General features: G+C 40.9%; 1 protein-coding gene across 8 annotated transcripts in view; it reads left to right on the top strand.

The window, feature by feature from the left end:
• Window positions 1-268: 268 nt before the first annotated feature.
• NEDD4 (NEDD4 E3 ubiquitin protein ligase) overlaps window positions 269-19,757 on the top strand; it is a 126,218-nt gene continuing 106,729 nt past the window's right edge. The window contains exons 1-3 of one of the 8 annotated variants that reach the window (XM_036262957.1): window positions 288-400; window positions 11,952-12,032; window positions 19,332-19,405. In XM_036262957.1, the coding sequence (XP_036118850.1) occupies window positions 356-400; window positions 11,952-12,032; window positions 19,332-19,405 (200 nt within the window). In that variant the 5' untranslated portion in view covers window positions 288-355. Of the gene's footprint in view, window positions 401-6,092; window positions 6,142-9,424; window positions 9,443-11,951; window positions 12,033-17,189; window positions 17,214-19,331; window positions 19,406-19,661; window positions 19,750-19,757 lie in introns of those variants that run through there. The other 7 variants (XM_036262964.1, XM_036262972.1, XM_036263015.1 and 4 more) reach the window with 7 other exon arrangements.

The raw sequence follows: 19,757 nt of genomic DNA, 5'->3' as shown, positions 1-19,757 counted from the left end.
GATCCAGGCCTCGAACGCCGGCTTGGCGCAATGCCCCGGGGCGACAGGACTCCTCTAGGCGGGTCTGCGGGCCACCAACCTCCCGATGCCCACCGACCTCCGGCGCCGGAGCGGACAGCACGCCCCCACCGCGCGCTCCCCACGCCCGCAGCCCCGCCACCCGCGCCGCCAGCAGAGCCGCCGGCCCGTTCCCGCCGCACTTCCTCTCCGCCAGCGCCCCTGGCCGGGGGAGGCGCTGCGGGCGCCGTGGGAGCACCGCCTCCTCTTCCTCCCGCTCCTCCCTCGCCTCTTCCCCACTCCAGTTCCCACTCCCTGGGCGGGGTGAGCGCGTCCGGTCTGCTGTAACCGTTCAGAAATGGCAACTTGCGCGGTGGAGGTGATCGGGCTCCAGGAGGACGAGGTGCGGGGCCGTGCGGTTGTGGGGCGGGCTTCCCATCGCGCTGCCCATCAGCCAGACCGGAGGCGGCGGCAGTGGCCAGGGGTCGGTGTCAGCCCCCCTCCGTTCTCCGCGCGAGGCGCGGTGGGACCGTGGGGGCCACGGGGCGCGCGCGGGCTGGGGCTGGGGCATGCATTCGGGAGCGGCATTTCCCCGCAAACCTGTCGACTCCACACCCACCTCCTCCCTGAGCCGCCGCCTTCCTTGTCAGTTTCCGCCAGGAAGTGTTGGGGGGGCAGGCGGCGGAGGGGTGTGAGTGTGCGGGAACGCGCACCACCCGCCAGCCCCTTCCTGCCACCCAGGCCGAGGGTGCGTGAGCTTGGGGGCGGGAGCGAATTTCCCCGGAGCTTAGCATCCTGGCAGCTGATTAGCCTGCTCTGGCAGAGGCCCGCTGGGCTCAACTTTATGGACTTTGACCTGAAGCCTACCACGGGAATTGTGATTAGCTGTTTTGATTTTTTTTTTTTTTTTTTTATCTGCAATCCTTTTTAACCCTAACTGGAGACGGGGATGGGGAAACAGGCAGACATTTTCTTCCTCATATTTAGCAACAAGTGTCATGTGTGAAAAGTTCATGCTATGTTTCACCGGTCTATATTGATAATTAAAATATAGAGCTGAAAAAGTATCAATATGTTAAAGAACTTCCCATAGCTGTTCACTACGAAAACCAAGTTCTGTGATTTGAGAAGGCAAAGCTGTCTCTTTTCAGTTAACTTATGCTGGTTATGCCTTACACTTATTAAAAATAAGCCATTTGGAAAGGTGTTCTTTTTTAAATGAGGTGGGTGGGAGATGAAAAGACTGTCTAGTCTAACAGTTTGGAGAAAAAGAAAACATCAATTTTAAACATTTTTGTTAACTGACTACACTGTCACATGTATCTGTTTTCAAGATGGGACCTGTTTAACTGTAAATCCTTCAGCCTAGTTGATTAGGTATCTTCTAACAGTATTGTAATAGTGCCTTCTCTTAGTAACTTGGTATCTTTAAACATCTTTTACAAAACGACTTTTGCATTGAACGTTCTTTGTTTATAAATAGTGGTCAACTTGTTCATGCAGGCAAGTTATCTCAGAGTGTTTTGAGAATGATGATGTGATGCATTAGACTTTAATTTCTTAGTGATTGCCAGAAGAGAAGCAAAGTTGGGGGTGGGGGTGGAGGGGGTGGACAAATGGTGGCAGCTTGGTAGTCCCTTGGAAGCAACAGTCAATATGTTTAGCTAAAGATAATAACCAGCTAATGTTGTGTAGAAGAGATCAAAGGACACAACTGCAGTGTTGAGCCTATGATAGCTTTCTTCTTATCAGTCTGGTTTCCTTGTTTGCTACAATAAGCTGTCCAGTGCAGATAACCTCAAACTGGCATTCAACACAGTCTGGGTGGTCTTGGACTTCTTTCCCAGTTGTGGTGGTGGTGGTGGTTACTTAGAGGTGTAGGCCTTGCTCTTCCAGATTTCTCATCTCACTCCCAGCAGAGCCGATTGATCATAGACAGAACATTGCCCGAGGTATCATTCACTGTTCTCTCCCCCTTGATATATAATCTGTGTTCACAGTTATCTGCTTCTCATATCACCCCTCTGCCCAGCTGAGATGAAATGACTGTGGGAGTTAGTGGGTGGTCATTAAGCAACTGCCATTTAAGGCCAGAAACTCTACCCTTCACATGAGGTTTTCCTAAACTTGCTGAAGGATTTGTACTTCTGGGAAGTTTAATGGTGGGGCCCACTCTCATTCAAATGTTGAAGGTCTCGTTGTCAGTCCCATGACTCAAATTTTCTTCCAACTCCCTCTGTACACTTTGTCCACGTTGAGAAAGAGAATGACACAGGGAGATAAAAGACAGGAGGGTGAAGTGTTATCTTCCACTTCTTCCATTGTAATTTAGGTTATTCATTCAACATTTATTAACTGTCTGTTCTGCTTCATGCAGTATGCTGGGCACCAGGGATTCAGAAACAGCAGCCTATGAGGGGCTTACAGTCTGGTGAGAGAGACAGAATCGCTTGTTTTCTGGTAGAGGTTGCCATTTCATCACTATCATTTGCCATTTATTTTTTGCTCCGTCACAAAACTAGAAGAGGGCTTAGAAAAGCCTCCCCCTCCCTACTTTTTAAAAAGAAAAACGTTGCAGCTATGACATTTTCGAGAACTCAGAGTAGTCTGGGAATAGGCAGCCCTCTGCTGTTGATCAAAAGTAAGTTAGCTGTTTCTAGAGCAGTCCAAAAAGAAAGATGATTCTCATTTTAAATTTGAAACTGAAACAAGGAGAAAGATAAACAGACATGGGATAGAAGATAATGAGAGGGTTGTAATTTAACAAGTATATAACTGAACGGTCACTTTGAACGTGGCATGCGCATATTAGTACTGAAGGGTAGATCGGGATGCCTCTCACTTTTCACTGAGTTTTAGCTCTTCTTCCCCTTGTAAATATCTCCAGTAAGAGATGGGCCTGGCTCCACATGCAGAGTGTTGTCATTAAACAGTAACAACGTAAGGAAAGTAGGGTAATATAATTTCCACCAAATTTGCTCTGGCAGTCTCCTGGAATTAACAGTAGGTCACTCCCACAGATCGCTGGTGAGGAGGAGTGCTGTGAACATGGTGACTAGAAATCAGCATCCCTTCCAACCTCGTGCCAGCGGGCTTCCCTGTTCTGCTGAGGCTGGAAAGCTAAGCACAGTTTCTCAGACTCTCTTGCACGTAGCCTTCTGGAAATAGGTTGTTAAATAGGTTTCCTCATTAGGTGCACTTACTTGAGATTTGGAAGGTGGAAATGAAGTGGAGCATAACTTCTTGTTTGTTTTTTGGCTTTTTTATGCTGCCAAACATGGTCATGTAGACATTGAGTTTTTCTGCAAAAGTGTTCTAGTGTCTTATAACAGTGTTTTGTGGATATCGATAGGAAGTTGCAAGTAGAGATTGGTGCTTGTGGCTTCTTGATGTCTCCACTGGGTATGTTCTTGAAGTCAACAGGTCTGTGATGGCTCCTGATTACCTACTTTTCTGACTAGGGCAGAAGGGGTGTACTGAGGTATTGTCAGGTCCTTGAGAGGCCCAGCCTACAGCCTTCCCCCCATCACCACCACCCCCCCCCCCCCGGCTCTTCCAACGATTTTGTAAGCACCTAATTAACTTCTTTCTTCCTGAAACATTGAGTGATTTCTATTTTGTACAACTGAAGCCTTGTTGGAAACAAGGAAAAGAAAGAGTGGAGAGTCTCCACTCCACAGTTTTCACATATAGAAGAACGGGTATCTCTGAGGTGTCAGCTACCACCGTGCATGAGCAACAGGAGAACTAAGACGTGTTCTGACACCTCAAGCCCCACTAATGCTGAGCAGAAGCAGACTCTGCCTGCACCAGCACTACACTGAGCCTGGGAACAAAGTCCCCAAACCTTTACGCACTGTACACGAAGGAGAAGCCCAGTTGAAGCCCAGCTGCCTTAGTGTTTAGCCCAATCTTTCATGTATTGTTTATGCCATTACTCATTTTTTGATACTCTTTAACTCCAGCATTGTCCTAAAGTTCTTTTCTTGGGCTTCCATGGGACCAAAGAAGTGCACAAATATAGTTTATTTGTAATAATTTGCTCGTTAATTATTTTAAACCAACAGAAAGTTTGGAAGTACAGTATGAAAAGTTTCAAATCCTCATTCAGGTCCTCCAACTGCGAACATTTACCACAATAGGTCCATAACTATTTATATATATTTTTTGCCATTTTATTTATTTTTTTTATTTTTTATTTTTTAATCCTCACCCGAGGACATTTTTCCATTTTTTGTTCAGGTAGAGTGGGAGGGAGAGAGAGGAACAGAGAGAGAGAAACATCGACGTGAAGGGACACATCGAGTGGTTGCCACCCGCACAACCAACCAGGGCCGGGGACAAACTGCAACCGAGGTACGTGCCCTTCGCGGGAACTGAACCCAGGTCTCTCAGGACCGCAGGCCGACGCTCTAACCGCTGAGCCAAACCGGCCAGGGCCATTTTATTTTATTTTTTGTTAATCCTCACTCAAAGAAATTTTTTCTCTGTTGATTCTTTAGATAGAGTGGAAGGGAGGGAGGAAGGGAGAGAGAGAGAGAAAGAAACATCCATGTGAGAGAGACACATCAGTTGGTTGCTCCCCACATGACCCCGACCAGGGCTGGGAATCGAACTCACAACCCAGGCATGTGCCCGACTGGGAATTGAACCCAAGATTCTTCAGTCCACGAGCCAATACTCTAACCACTGAGCAAACTGGCCAGGGCTTTTTTTGCCATTTTCTTTTTCTTTTTTTCTGAACCATTGGAGGCCAAGCTGCAGATACAGTGCCCCATCACCTCCAAATACTTCAGAGGTATTTTTCTGAAACAAGAATACTTCTCTGCATAACAGCCATCCAACCCTCCAAAACCAGGAAATCAACATTGATACACTACCATCCATTCCACAGAACTCGTTCAGCCTTTGACAATGTTCTAATAATTTATTTTTTCTTTCTGATCCAAGATCCCACCTAGGAATATGTGGTGCAAGTACTTGCCATGTATTTGCAATCTCTGGTCTGTGTGAGTTCCTCAGTCTTTCTTATCCTTAATAGTATTAAGTACAGGCTGTACAACATGTAGGGGGTTCTTCACCCTGGGTCTGTTTACTGTTTCCTCATGACCGTGTGAAGGTCATGGCTTTTTTGGGCAGAAATCACAGAGATGAGACTGTATTCTCAGTGCATCACATTGAAGGGTACATGATGTTGACTTGCCCTGTCGCTGTCAATGATAACCTTGATCACTTGGTCATTCTGGTGTCTGCCAGGTTTTTTTTTTTTTGTAATGTCACCATTTTCTCCATTATAATTGGTTAGTATTTTGTGGGAACATATTCTGAGATTAGGCCAGTGTCCTACCCCTCATTCATCAGGTTTCCATCCTCCAGTTTTAGCCTCCATTGGTGACTTCAACCAGAATCAGACACCACTGTTTTTGTTGTTGTTGTTGTTGTTGTTGTTGTTTTTTATCCTCACCCGAGGACATTTTCCCATTTTTTATTCAGATAAAGTGGGAGGGAGAGAGAGAAAGAGAAACATCGATGTGAAAGGGACACATCGAGTGGCTGCCATCTGCATGACCCAACCAGGGCTGGGGACAAACTGCAACCGAGGTACGTGCCCTTAGAGGGAACCGAACCCGGGTCTCTCTGGACCTCAGGTCGACGCTCTAACCGCTGAGCCAAACCAGCCAGGGCTGTTTCGTTTTTTTTTAATTTCCATCTTTATTAATTGGCATTCTGTATTACAAGAGTTTTTCCTGTCTCTTCACTTATTAATTCATTTGTTTATGTCAGCATGGACTTGTAGAATCCCACCTTATTCACTGGGTTATAATTAATTTTTGTCATTAAATAGTTTGTTGCTCAAATTATCCAAATTTGGCCAGTAGAAGTCCTTTCAAGAAGGTTCTTAGGTCACTGTGACAAGTCTACATCATTCTTAGAACACTTCATTTCTTTCCTGCAGAAGATGTTCCGGGCTCCTCTTGTATTTTGCCTCACCCAGTGCTGTCTGGAAGCAGTCATTTCTCTTAGAAACACTGGTTCTATTTGGTAGAAAATGTATTTTGGAAGCCAAGATCTGGGTACTCAATGTGCTCATTGCTACTGCATGTCATTGCTCCTTAGTCATCTCAGGAAACAGAATTAAGAAATGTATGTGAGTGTGTGTGTGTGTGCTGCACATCAATCTGTATACAGATATTTAAAAATCATTAATTCATAACAATTTCTCCAATTCAAGTCTAATGTCTCAGGGATCTTTGTAGCCCTAAGTACTTTCTCTAACAGTGAAAATGCTGACTTTCATTATCCTCACTGTATTTACTTATGCGCTCAATCCATTTACTTATATTTTTGGTGTAACTAATTTTCTAACCATGCAGGCATCCTCTCTGCCACTGTGCACCCCACTTTCAGCTCTCATGGGAGTACTGCTGTTACCTCTCTACACAACACCCTCCTCCTCTGTCTCCCACGCTAGTGGGTACCCTACTGAGCATCTCTGTGTGGCACCTCCCTCGTCCCCTCAGTGTCCCATGCTGGTGAGCATGCTGACCATGCACCTCCATGAAACTACCCCTGACCCCCAAACTCTGCCTCAGGTAGGCCTGCTGTTGACTCCTCTATTGACCAGGAAGAGACGATGAGGAGATATTTATATACACACACAGAGTTAGCTATTTGCAATTCATATGTCACATAGGACTAGAATCTTGAAGGCATCTTATAAATACATCATTTAGGGTAAGCAGGGTATAGAAAATGGAATTTGACTGGGTTGGAATTCTGGCTCTGTCACTTAATGAGTCATCTGGCCTGGGCATTTGCCACCCTTCATAGAAGGGTATTTAAATCAACTGATTCTTCCATCCTCTAACTATAGCTGGCATTAGGAATGTTCTGCAGTACCCAGAGACATGTAAGATTGCTGATTTGAGTTGCAAACCCTGCCGTTCTACTGAATTCTGTGGCAATCAGGGTTACCGGCTTCTCTGTCCTGGAAGCTTCTATTTAGTCTAGCTCCCTTGCCAGTCTTAGCACAATTTTACAAGTATAAAGGAATGGAGAAGGTAGGAGAAGTCTAGAGATAAATGCAGGGAGAAAGACACAGCACAAACAAATGAAACAATGTTTTGATAAAACTTCTCTGAAAGCCTTGAGGAATAAGTATGTCTGTAGTCAGTGCTATAGCCTTACGGCCTTACCAAATGTCTGGCTTCCACTGATGGGAGACATGTTGGGGCAGTGAATAGAGTAATGTGAACAAACACTCATGTCCGTGCCTAAAGATGCTTTTTAAAAAATATATGTTTTTGCCCTGGCCGGTTTGGTTCAGCGGTTAGAGCGTCAGCCTGTGGTCCAGAGAGACCCGGGTTCCGTTCCTGCTAAGGGCATGCACCTCGGTTGCAGTTTGTCCCCCGCCCTGGTTGGTCATGCGGGTGGCAGCCACTCGATATGTCCCGTTCACGTCGATGTCTCTCTCTCTCTTCCTCTCTCTCCCTTCCATTCTATCTGAACAAAAAATGGAAAAATGTCCTTGGGTGAGAATTAAAAAAAAAAATATATATATATATATATATATATATATATATATATATATATATATATATAAAATTGATTTTAGAGCAAGAGGAAGGGAGAGGGAGAGAGAGAGAGAAAAAAAAACAAACCATCAATGCAAGAGAGAAACATCAGTCTGTTGCCTCCTGTAAACCCTGACTGGGATTGAACCCGAAACCTGGGCATGTGCCTTGACAAGGAATCAAACCAGTAACTTTTTGGTGCATGGGCTGATGCTTCAACCAACTGAGACACACCAGCCCGGGATAAAGATCCTTTAATTTAAATATTCTCCTTTAGGGTAAAAAGACTCAACTTAAATATAATCGTAGCCTTTAATTGAACACCTGCAACATACCAGGCACCAGGTTATGGGTTCTTATACTTTGGCTGTAATCATCAAAACAGTCATGCAATGACAGTGTTATCCCCACTTACAGACAGGGAACCTGAGAGTGTGATTAGCTCAGGGATTCACTTTTGGTAGGAAGCAGTATTGGGACTGAAACCTGATCTCTTTAGTGCCAAAGACTTTGTCTTTCCACTGTGCTGCTGCAAATAGTTGCCCAAATAAAAGAAATTAACAGAAGAGATTTTTTCTCAGGAAGATGATGAATGGAACATGAGCAAAATTAACTTGTGATTGTTTTTATGTTCTTACTTCCATATCTTCTGGAATATGTCGTTACAGTTTTTAGGTGTACCTCTGAAGTAACTGAATTTCATATTTGCTAAACAAGAATCTTTGAACACTCATTACGTGTAAGGTATTTGGTTCAAGTCGTGAGATTAGAATGATGAACTACAACTCTGCTGAACTTACAGTTTGGAGGGAAAGAGAGACATTAACTATATAATCAGACATACACATTTTAAATATGTTGTGAAAGAAAAGGACTGTGAGATGAAAGTATATAACAGAAAAGGTGAACTAATCTTGTTTGGTATGGAAGAGAGGAGAGAGAACGGGAAAGGCTGGGGAGGTCACCTTTAAACTGAAACTGAGGATGAACAGGAGGAGCCAGGTGAGAGGCGGCAGAAAGCTTTCCAGGAAAACAGAACTGTGCCTGTAAAAGATGAGATGGAGAGGAGCATAAGTGGTGGAGCAGGAGGGATGGTGTTAGGAGATGGAGAGGTGAGGCGAGCAGAGCTCCATCAGGGAGTAAAGGCTGTTTAGTAAGGATTTTAAACTGGATCCCAAGTGGAATGGAAACTCACTGAATGTCGACATGGACGACATGCATGTCCTCCTCCTCATCATCATCAACATTGTTCTTTAAAATCATGTTTGTTGACCTGGCTGGTGTGGCTCAGTGGTTGAGCATCGACCCATGCACCAAGAGGTTGCTGGTTCGATTCCCAATGAGGGCACATGTGGGCCAAATCCCCAGTGAGGGGCATGCAGGAGGCAGCCACTCGATGTTCTCTCTCATTGATATTTCTATCTTTTTCTCCCTCTCCCTTCCTCTTTCTCTAAAATCAATAGAGAAAAAAATAATAATGTTTGTTGCCCTGGCCTGTTGAGCTCAGCAGTTAGAGCGTTGGCCTGTGGACTGAAGTGTCTCTGGTTCGATTCTCACTCAAGGGTATTTACCTGGGTTGCATGTTCGATCCCTGGCCCTGGTAGGGGTTGTGCAGGAGGCAGCCAGTCGATCGATGTGTCTCTCTCACATCGATGTTTTTCTCTCTCTCCTCCTCTTTCCCTTTCTTCTACTCTATCTAGAAATCAATGGAAAAATATCCTCCAGTGAGGATTAACAACAAGAAAATAATGTTTGTTCATCGTGTATTTAACATTGTCTTTGCTTGTTATTTATTTCTTCTTGCATTTCTAGCTTTCCAATTGGGATCCCTTTTTTTTCTGCCTGAAGCACATCCTCTAGAATTTCTTTTAGTGAGTATTTGCTGGTAATGAACTTTCTCAGTTTTGTTTTTGGCTGAAAATGTTGGAAAATGCTTTCCTTCTTTTTTTCAGGGAGAGGTTGAGAAGGAGTAAACTTTATAAACAGATCTTAAATGGACAGTGATTTTCAACATGTGTAACTAACAGCCCCGTTAAGGTTAGAATATCTCCATCACCACAGATTGCCTCCTGGTCTCTTCTCATCAGTTCCCCATAGGCAACTTTTTATCACCATGGATTAGTTTTGCCTGTTCTGGAACTCCTGTAAATGGAATCATACAGCATGCACTCTTTATTTCTTAGTAAAAGATGAAAGATTTATTCTCTCTGAAGAGAAACAAGAGTATGGCTTCTTTTCGTTTAATGTAATGTTTTTCAAAGTCAGCCATGTGGTTGTTTATATCAGTAGCTCGGTGTTTTTATTGTTGAGTAGTATTCCATATGAATATACCAGATGCTTATCCATTCTTCTTTTGATGGACAGTTTGATTGTTTCTAGCTTTTGGCTATTATGAACAAAGCTACTGTGAAATATAAGTTATCAGCTTGATGTATCTCCTTCCAGAGATATTTTATGTATAAATAAGCATATATGGTGCTGTCACATTGAAAAGTAAAGTGCAGATGTAAAGTAATGATTAGCTGTTCTTTTTCAGAAATTATGTAGGACCGATTGAATAAATGAAGTTACAGTTTTGTGAATGGGAATACTCCTGCAACTGCGTTTACTACAGCACTTCCCTTTCTTACCCTCGTGCTCTTTACCTGTGGTTCTCAACTCTAGTGTCCATTGGAATCACCACAGGCTGCTGGCCCAGCACAGAGGGTCTGATTCACTTGGTGCAGGGCCTGAAAATGTGTGTTTCTGATAAATTCCCATGTGGTGTTCATACTACTGATCCAGGGAATACACTTTGAGATCCATGGTTCTCTCAAAAATCTAAGGATTCTGAGTATTCTAGTTTATCATGATTGTTATCTCTAAAACTCCCACAGAGCTTTGACCATGCATAGCAAGTATACAGCAATCATATTACTCTGCCTGTACTAGGATGGTCCTGATTTTATGAATTTTTCAATAAAGGAGATCTAGCATTTATATTTTTGTAAAAATTTTCAAGTAAATTTACACACCAGAGGGAGAAAACTGTCGATCCATAGGTTCCCATTTTTACTTTGGAAAATATGGTCACTGTAAATTATATAGCATATGTGGCAAAAAAGTAAAATAAGTAAAAAAAAACACACATCCTGCCCTCCTACTGTCACAATTTTTTGTTAAATATTCAGTATTTACATTAATGCACTATATAAATACAGTAGTATGCACATCTGAACTGCAGTGCCATGTTTATAGTTATTCGTTGTGCACTTTTTTTGCTTTTGTTTTTTTGTACACCTGTCACAAATGAAATTGCAAACTGACCGAATTTTAAAACCACCCAGTGTAGTAAAAATATATATATATGCAGATATACAGATATATATCTCACAAATGCTGTTGATTCCTTTACCCTCATTCTTGCTGGGACAGCCTCTTGCGGTGTTGCTGCAGTCCATCTGAACTGCTTGCACTGACGCCTGTGTGTTGTACAGCCGTCATCTGCGGGCTGCTGTTTGCCGTCATTGTGAGAATTCTCTCCACGTCTTTTCTGTGTTGGACCCACCCTTCCTTCAGCTCTCATCTTCCTCTTTCCTAACTGATTCCCCCCGTTGCTAACACAGACTGTCTGTACAGGTGGGCAGGTCCTTTTGACTGCAGTATTTCACAATAGGGTTTCTGACCTACCACTTTATTGTGGGACTCTCACGAATCAGTATTTATAGTGTCTGTTGTTTTTCCCCTCGCCTTGAACCACTCAGTTTGTTGTGAGAGGTCTTCCAATTCTCTGTGTGGTGGGTAGCGGTCTGGCAGCCAGTGTTCTTGGCTCACTGTTTGTGCAAATGTGCCTGTGCTTTTGATAAGATGCTTTATTCCTCCTTTCAGCACCTTCAGAAAGGTTAGTGTCAGCCCCTACTATGTGCCACGTATTCTTCTGGGTTTGATAGAGAATACAAAGATAATGATTTTGAGCTTCAAAATCTCACAGTTTTAATAGTGGAGAAAACACACACTCGAGTCCCTCAGATACAAGATAGTATGTGACAGATGCTGTATAAATGAGCCTTTAAGGAGAAGTGAAGATTCATGTCAAGACTTTTTGGAGAAAGATGGCATTTGGACTTTAAAGAAAGGACAGGGCTTTTTTTTTTTTTTTAAGAAAAAAATAATTTAAAATTTATAAAAAGTTTAAGAAGTAAAACAAAACCCTTCATCATCTCATTATTTTAGTAGCTATTTTCAGTGTTGCATATTTCCTTCTAATTTTATCCATCTGCATCCATGTTTTTACAGTTACACAGACTAGATAACATTCTACATCCTGATTTTTCCAATTAATATAATACTTATTTTTTGTCATTAAATAATATTAATAATTATATTTTAATGGTTTCAAAGGAATCTGCTCAGATGATACAGGACTTTAACAATGAAGGATATCCCAGGCGGAGGGAACCCAGCTTGTATAAAAACACAGGGGTAAGAAAACACAGGAATATCTCTATCTCTATCTCTATCTCTATCTCTATCTCTCTCTCTCTCTCTCTCTCTCTATATATATATATATATATATATATCTCGTATCTATCTATCTATATTTATCTACCTATCTATATCTAATCTATATATTTTTTAAGTAGATTGGTGGGGGTGGGGCAACAGAAGGATGAAGAAAGACCTGCAAGAGCTAGAGGGACCTAAGCTCTGCATTTCCTATTCCTGATTATTGTTTTTATGGTGGGGCAGGGAGTGGTGTTGACAGAAGATTAAGGAGCAGTAAGTAGCTGTTTTTATGAGTTGTGGAGAAAATCTCAGCCCTGGAAAGCTGCTTTTAATTACTGAATCTGTCTGTATAGATAACATTACCATTTTGTTTCACCGTGTCATTGAGAACAGTGACATACTTATGTTTGCCTACTATTTGCAACTTTTCACACTTGCGGAAATCAATAAATCTCTCCTGCGGGTGGAAGGGGAAGATTCCAGCTTTATGAAGAGCTGTGATCGTGATTGGCTTAAAGATAACATCCCCATTTTGATTCAGAAAGAGATGTTTAATTTTTGCTTCTTTTTTTGCTCATTTGAGCACTATCCAGATTTCTGTTAATAGTACTTTTAGTATCATGATTCTAAAATCACTGAAGAGTTTATTCTCTATTGCAGCTTTTATGCTCTTTTCCTTCATTTTCAAAGATGATGGGAGATATGATCTCTCCTTATGTGTGTGATTGAAGAAACCAGTTTGGATAATTTTCTAGCATAAATTTACAAAATGAAGTTAAATGAATAGAAATATCAAAATAAATGGCATTTCTTATTGAATTTTATGAAATAATCTTAAAACAGTATAGTTTCACATCAGTTATCTACAGCATCTAATATAACCAGTTCTGATTTTTGTGGTGGGAAATGCAAGGAGAAAGTGAAAACTTAAATGTGTCTGTTATTGTAAGTTATCATTTCCTGGAATTGTTTTTAATTAACATTTGTTACATTTTCCCTCTGGAGACTTATGGGGGATAGTTTCAGTAGAGGCTTCACAAATATGGATTAATTTTCTTAGAGGGGTATGACTATCTCTTTCCTCAAGTTCATATACAAATTGTAAACACCTGTTTGCACTTAGAAAAGCTAAGATTACCAAATAACATGCATTCTTTGCTGATGGCATCTTTGCATTCAGTATTATCATGCATTAGTTTCAGGTGTACAGCATACCAGTTAGACAATTATATACTTTACAAAGTGTTCCCCCTGATATTTTAGATATCCATCTGGCACTATATATACAATATATATATATTGTTAAAAAAGTTATTACAATATTGTTGACTAATCTGCCGGCACTTTTTGTTGTTGTTAATCCTCACCCAAGGATATTTTTCCATTGATTTTTTTTGAGAGAGAAACATAGATGTGAGAGAGACATATTGATTTGTTACTTCTTGCATGGCCCTGATTGGGAAACCTGCAGCCCAGGCACATGCCCTTGACCTGAATTGAATCCATGACTCTTCAGGTCAAGGGTCAATGCTCTAACCACTGAGAAAACTGGCCAGGGCTGTGGCTGCACTTTTTTTTTTTTTTTTAACTTATCTTTATTGTTGAATGTATTACAGATGTTCCTTATTTTTCCTCCATTGACCTCCTCCTCCCCATTCCCACCCCCAACCTGCCTTTCCCCACACTGTTGTCTGTGTCCATTGGTTATGCATAGATACATATAAGTTCTTTGGTTTATTTCTTCCCATCCCCTAACCCCCCTTCCCTTTGAGATTTGTCAGTCTAACAACCAATTTGTACTTCTTAATCCCTTCACCTTTTTCACCCATTCCCCCAAACCCCCTCCTATCTGGCAACCAACAAAATTTCTCTGTATCTATGAGAATGTTTTTGTTCGGCTTGTTCATTTTGTTTGTAGATTCAATTATCAGTAGATATGTATTCATTGCCATTTTGTTTGTTCATACTTTTATCTTTTTTTTTTTTTTTTATCCTCATCCGAGGACATTTTTCCATTTTTTGTACAGACAGAGTGGGAGGGAGAGAGAGGAAGAGAGAGAGAGAGAGGGAAACATCGATGTGAAAGGGACACATCGACATCGAGTGGCTGCCACCCGCACGACCAACCAGGGCCGGGGACAAACTGCAACCGAGATATGTGCCCTTAGCGGGAACCGAACCCGGGTCTCTCGGGACCGCAGGCGGACGCTCTAACCGCTGAGCCAAACCGGCCAGGGCCATACTTTTATCTTTTCTTCAAGAAGACCCTTCAACATTACATATAAAAATGGTTTGGTGGTGATGAACTCCTTTACCTTTTCCTTGTCTGGGAAACTCTTTATATGGCCATCGATTCTAAATGACAGCTTTGCAGGATAGAGTAATCTTGGTTGTAGTTTTTTGCTTTTCATCACTCTGAATATTTCTTGCCACTCCCTTCTAGCCTGCAAAGTTTCTTTTGAGAAATCAGCTGATAGTCTAATGGGAACTCCTTTGTAGGTAATTATCTGCTTTTCTCTTGCTGCCTTTAAGATTCTCTCTTTTCTGGAACCTTTTGCATTTTGATGATGATGTGTCTTAGTTTGGGCCTCTTGGGGTTCATCTTGTTTGGGACTCTGTGTGCTTCCTGGACTAATATGTCTGTTTCCAAGTTAAGGAAGTTTTCTGCCATTATTGTTTCAAATAGGCTTTTGATTTCTTGTTCTCTCTCTTCTCCTTCTGGCTCCCCCAAGATGTGAATGTTGGTACGCTTGAAGTTGTCCCACAGGCTCCTTACACTATCCTCATTTTTTTGGATTCTTTTTTCTTTTTGCTGTTTTGATTGGGTGTTTTTTGCTTCCTTATATTCCAAATCGATGGTTTGTTTCTTGGCTTTACCTACTCTACTGTTGAATCTGTGTAAATTATTTTTTATTTCAGTTAGTGCCTCCTTCATTTCTGACTGTGCATCCTTCATTTCTGACTGGTCCTTTTTTGTGCTCTTGAGACCCTCACTAAGTTTGCTGAGGTTCTCACTAAGTCCACTGAGCATCCTTATAAGCAGTGTTTTTAATTTAGCAACTGTTAGGTCGCTTATCTCCATTTGCTTAGTTCTTTTACTGGGGTTTTGTTCCGTTCTTTCATTTGGGACCTTTTTCTTTGTCTTCTCATTTTGGCTGCCTCCCTGTGTTTGTTTCTGTGTATTACTTAACGAGAGGTATGGGGCTATCTGAGAACAGATGCTGCTTGTTTGAAAGAATTTAGGAAAACCTGAAGCAGGATCCAAGACAGGCCAATCCTAAGGTAAAGCAACTGGCAACAGCTTGGGTGGGCCTGAAAGTTGGGTGGGGCGGGGCCTCAGGGAATCACCAGGGTGGGGCTACCAGTGTGAGCCAGGTTGCTGGAGTCCCAGATATGGCGACTGTCTGCCACCCCAGGGAAGGGCTCACCAAAGGAACAAAGGTCTCTGACAGCACGTCTGTCCCGGAGAAAGCCCCCTCTCCAGCCTTTGCTCCAATGCCAAACAACTCAGTTCTTCACCATATGACTCTGGTGCCTTTCAAGCTACCTCCCCAACACTGGAGCCTGGAGGGAGTTAGTCCAGTAAGTCCGTGCACGGGCCCTTTAAGAGGAGCTGCCTGGGGCTCCAGCCGCTTCAGCCTCCCTGAGCCTCAATTCCCGCTGGTTTTCCAGCCAGAAGTTATGGGGCTTCTCTTCCTGGCACTGGAACCCTGAGCGGGGCACCTGGTGTGGGACGGGGACCCCTCAGTCCTCAGGAAGGACCTTCCCAGCCGAGGGAGCCTCCTGATTTTTATCCGCCACACGTGGGTGTGGGACCAGCCCGTCCGCCTCCCCCCTCCTACCAGTCTCTATGCGGTTGCTTGTTTAATTTTGAAGTTGTAGGACTTCCATTCAGCTAGATTTCAGGCAGTTCTGAATGATGGTTGTTGTGTAGTTTAGTTGTAACTTGGATGTGGTTGTGGGAGGACGTGATACCGCATTTACCTACCCGCCATCTTGACCGGAAGTCCTGTGGCAGCACTTTTCATTACAGTTTACCACTGGAAAAAGTTTGTATTATTAATTAGGTCATCACAAAAAATATCTAATTTTCAGAATTTAGTTGTAAAATTAATACCTTATTTAATAAAGTATAGCCACTTCCCAGTCAAATGGTATAGTGAGGATTTGACTGTTGGGGCCAGTGGAATATGTTAATAGGTCTATTTAGTTAGTGACTTTCCAGGAGAAAAAGGTAATCTGAAAATCTCTTCAGATTTTTGCGAATCAATACCCGTCAAAAACTGAAATTTCACTTTACATTTTCCTCTCTGGTTTTTAATTCTATATTTCTGATACCTGAAGATTTCCCTTCTTATAAGGTCATCTATGTATTTCATTTTGTTTGCTTGCTTGTTTGTTTACTTATTTATTTATTTATTATCCTGACCCGAGGACATTTTTCCATTTTTTGTTCAGATAGAGTGGGAGGGAGGGAGAGAAACATCGACGTGAAAGGGACACATCGAGTGGCTGCCACCCGCACAACCAACCAGGGCCGGGGACAAACTGCAACCGAGATACGTGCCCTTAGCGGGAACCGAACCCAGATCTCTCTGGACCATAGGCCGATGCTCTAACCACTGAGAAAAACTGGCCAGGGCTATGTATTTCATTTTAATTGGTGATAAAGGAAGTTATATTTTATCTAGCATCTATGGTTAAGGATTTCCGTGCTATCTGAATTTATCATCTGAGTTTTGGAGCTACTAGAATATTTCATTTAAATTTTAAACTTCAGGAATGAGAGTGGTTGTAAGCATTTAGAAATGGAAGATTGAAATAAATACTCTATGATATGTATAATTTCTCCCACCTAGACCTCTTCTCAGAAGGGAATATGACTATTTGAGGTGGGATACTTTTAGAATAGAATCAGTTAAATTGATATCTGTTGGGCAACATTTATTCCATATATTTTTATCTTATAGATGCTCCTGTGAATACTCTTATGCTGAGGTCTTGAATACATGAATGAGAGTTTACTAGGGGGTACATCTAAAAGTGGAATTCCTGGGCTATTGATTTACAACTTTAGTAGACATTACCAAATATCTCTTAAAACGATTCTTCAATTTACACTTCTACCAACACTGTATTAGTTCTCTCTGATGACTGGTGAGATTGAGGATCATTTCATGTGGTTTACTGGCCATTCTCTTTGACTTCTTGTATTAGGTTGTTTATATTTCACTTATTGGTGTTTAGAAATGTTTCCATATTCTGGTGCTCTCTTGGCCTGCCGGGATCAGTGCAACGCAATGAAACTACAAGCACATACTGCTTGGAGTGAGTGGGAGCTTTGCAAGGTAGCAAATGCTCCAGATCTCTGGATGCAGTCCCATTTATTTGCAGATTGGTACCCCTAGGTCACATGTGGATTTAAGTAAATTATTTCCTTGAGATGGCATTACTGCAAACATACACTCTAGCTTTGTCTTTTGCTTTTTACGGGAAGAGACCTTGAAGTCAAAAGATAATAAGCCCCTATTCACATGCAAATGAAGCACCCAGTATACCTGGGGTGGGGGGGGCAGGTTTCCTCCCTGGGCTAGGATTCTGAAAATGCATTAACACAAGGTTGAGAGTGCTTAACACAAGGTTAAAAAACGCCCATCTTCCAACCCCCCAACCCCACATTCTGGATAGTCATAATTTGTCAATCATAATTATAATCAGAGATATTTTCACTCTGTCCCTTTGGCTTTTCATCTTGCTCATGGCATCTCTTCTCATACAAAAGGTATATAATTTTAGCATAAAATCTAACAGCTTTTCCCATTAGGGTTTATAGTTTTTAAGTCTTTCCTACCCCAATAACATAGAAATATTCTTAAATTCATTATAAATTGTTTAAAGTTTTTTTTTTCACTTTTAGACTTTAATGAATCTGGAATTTCTTATATACCGCATAAAGTAGTGATTGAATATTATTATTATTTACTTCTTTACTCATTTTTACTCTTCCCTATGAATTTCAGAATCATTTCTTAAGATCTATGAAAAATATCCAAGGGAGAAAATTGAAGTTGATTTCAATTTATATGTAACTTTGGGAAAAACAGACAATAATATTAATTATTTTTATCTATGAACATAGTGAATTTTATTTTTTTGTTAATCCTCACCTGAGGATATTTTTTCATTGATTTTTAGATAGAGTGGAAGGGAGGGAGGGAGACAGACAGAGAGAGAGAGAGAAACATTGATGTGAGAGAGACACATTGATTGATTGCCTCTCGAACAACCCTGACCTGGGCTGGGGATCGAACCTACAACCCAGATACATGCCCTTGACCAAGAATTGAACCCGAGACCTTTCAGTCTAACTGCTGAGCCAGACCGGCCAGGGTGAACATAGTCAATTTTAAAATTTAAGTCTTCTTTATGTTCTTTGATAATTAAAATCTAATTTTATCCATAGAATTTAAAAATATTTTTATTAATTTTATTTCTCTGTGTCTAACAGTGTTGCTTACTTGGTAGTTTTTAAAAATATGCATTCTTTATTATAATATTTTCTTACCCACCTTTTAATTTTGAACGTTTTCACATCCAAAGGACAGTTAAAGAGTAGTATAATGAACATCAGTATACCCATCAAATTGATAGCGTTTTGCTTATTCCCTTTGTTTACACACATGCACACGTTCACTTTTCAACTTTTTATTTGCTGAGCCATTTGAATGTGTTGCAGACATGTTATACTTTATCCCTGGATATTTCAATATGTATGTCTTAAAACTAAGACGTTATTATATAAAACCTCATAATAGTATTATGATACCCAAGAAATTTAATATTTGATGTAATATCAATACATTATAGTTTTATTTAATATATAATCTATTGAATAGGATTATAAAAATAATTACATTACAAATGATTGTGAACTCTTAATTTGTGTTATTGTGTACATAGCAACAATGATAAATTCATATTAGTTTGAATAACTTTGCTGTAGAGTTTCCTAGAAGCAATGATAAATTCTTAAAAATGTAATAATTTGACTCTAGTTTTTCTGGCTTTTCTTTGTGGATAATCAGATCATCTACAAGTAACCAGTATTTTTCATTTTTTCTTGTATAGCTTTTAATCAACTTAATTCTTGAAAAAGATTCTTCCAATTAATTTTAACAACCTGATAACTGTATTTGATACATATATATTTAAAGGTATGTGTCTTAGATAAATTATAAAGTACATGAAAATAAAACATGCATTTTTGTATTTCAGGAAAATGCTCGAATTGTGAGGGTGAAAGTTATAGCTGGAATAGGTCTTGCCAAGAAGGATATCTTGGGATCTAGGTAAGTTTATTATATTAATTTGGTTGTAATTTTAGAATTTACACTTGTTAACTAATTTTTTCTAAACTTTGGTTAGATGAAACTTGAATAATACTATTATTAAATTATTGTTTGAGGTATAATAATAATATTTACAATTGATTGATGTCTGAATTGCTGAATTTGTGAAGTTAAACAGCAAAGGTACAACTCGTAAAATACATGTATGATTTCTGCTTCTGGGCATTGATAAGATTCTAACAGACTAATTCTTTAGCAGATAACAGCCATAAACTCTGGACACAGCACAAAAAAACAGCAGCCTGAAGACAATGGAGAGTGAACAGAGCAGGCCAAGTCTAGAGGGGAGTCC

Source organism: Molossus molossus, unplaced genomic scaffold (assembly GCF_014108415.1).
Source record: "Molossus molossus isolate mMolMol1 unplaced genomic scaffold, mMolMol1.p scaffold_m16_p_1, whole genome shotgun sequence".
Lineage (NCBI taxonomy): Eukaryota > Metazoa > Chordata > Mammalia > Chiroptera > Molossidae > Molossus > Molossus molossus.
This window is presented reverse-complemented; position numbering and strand designations above follow the sequence as displayed.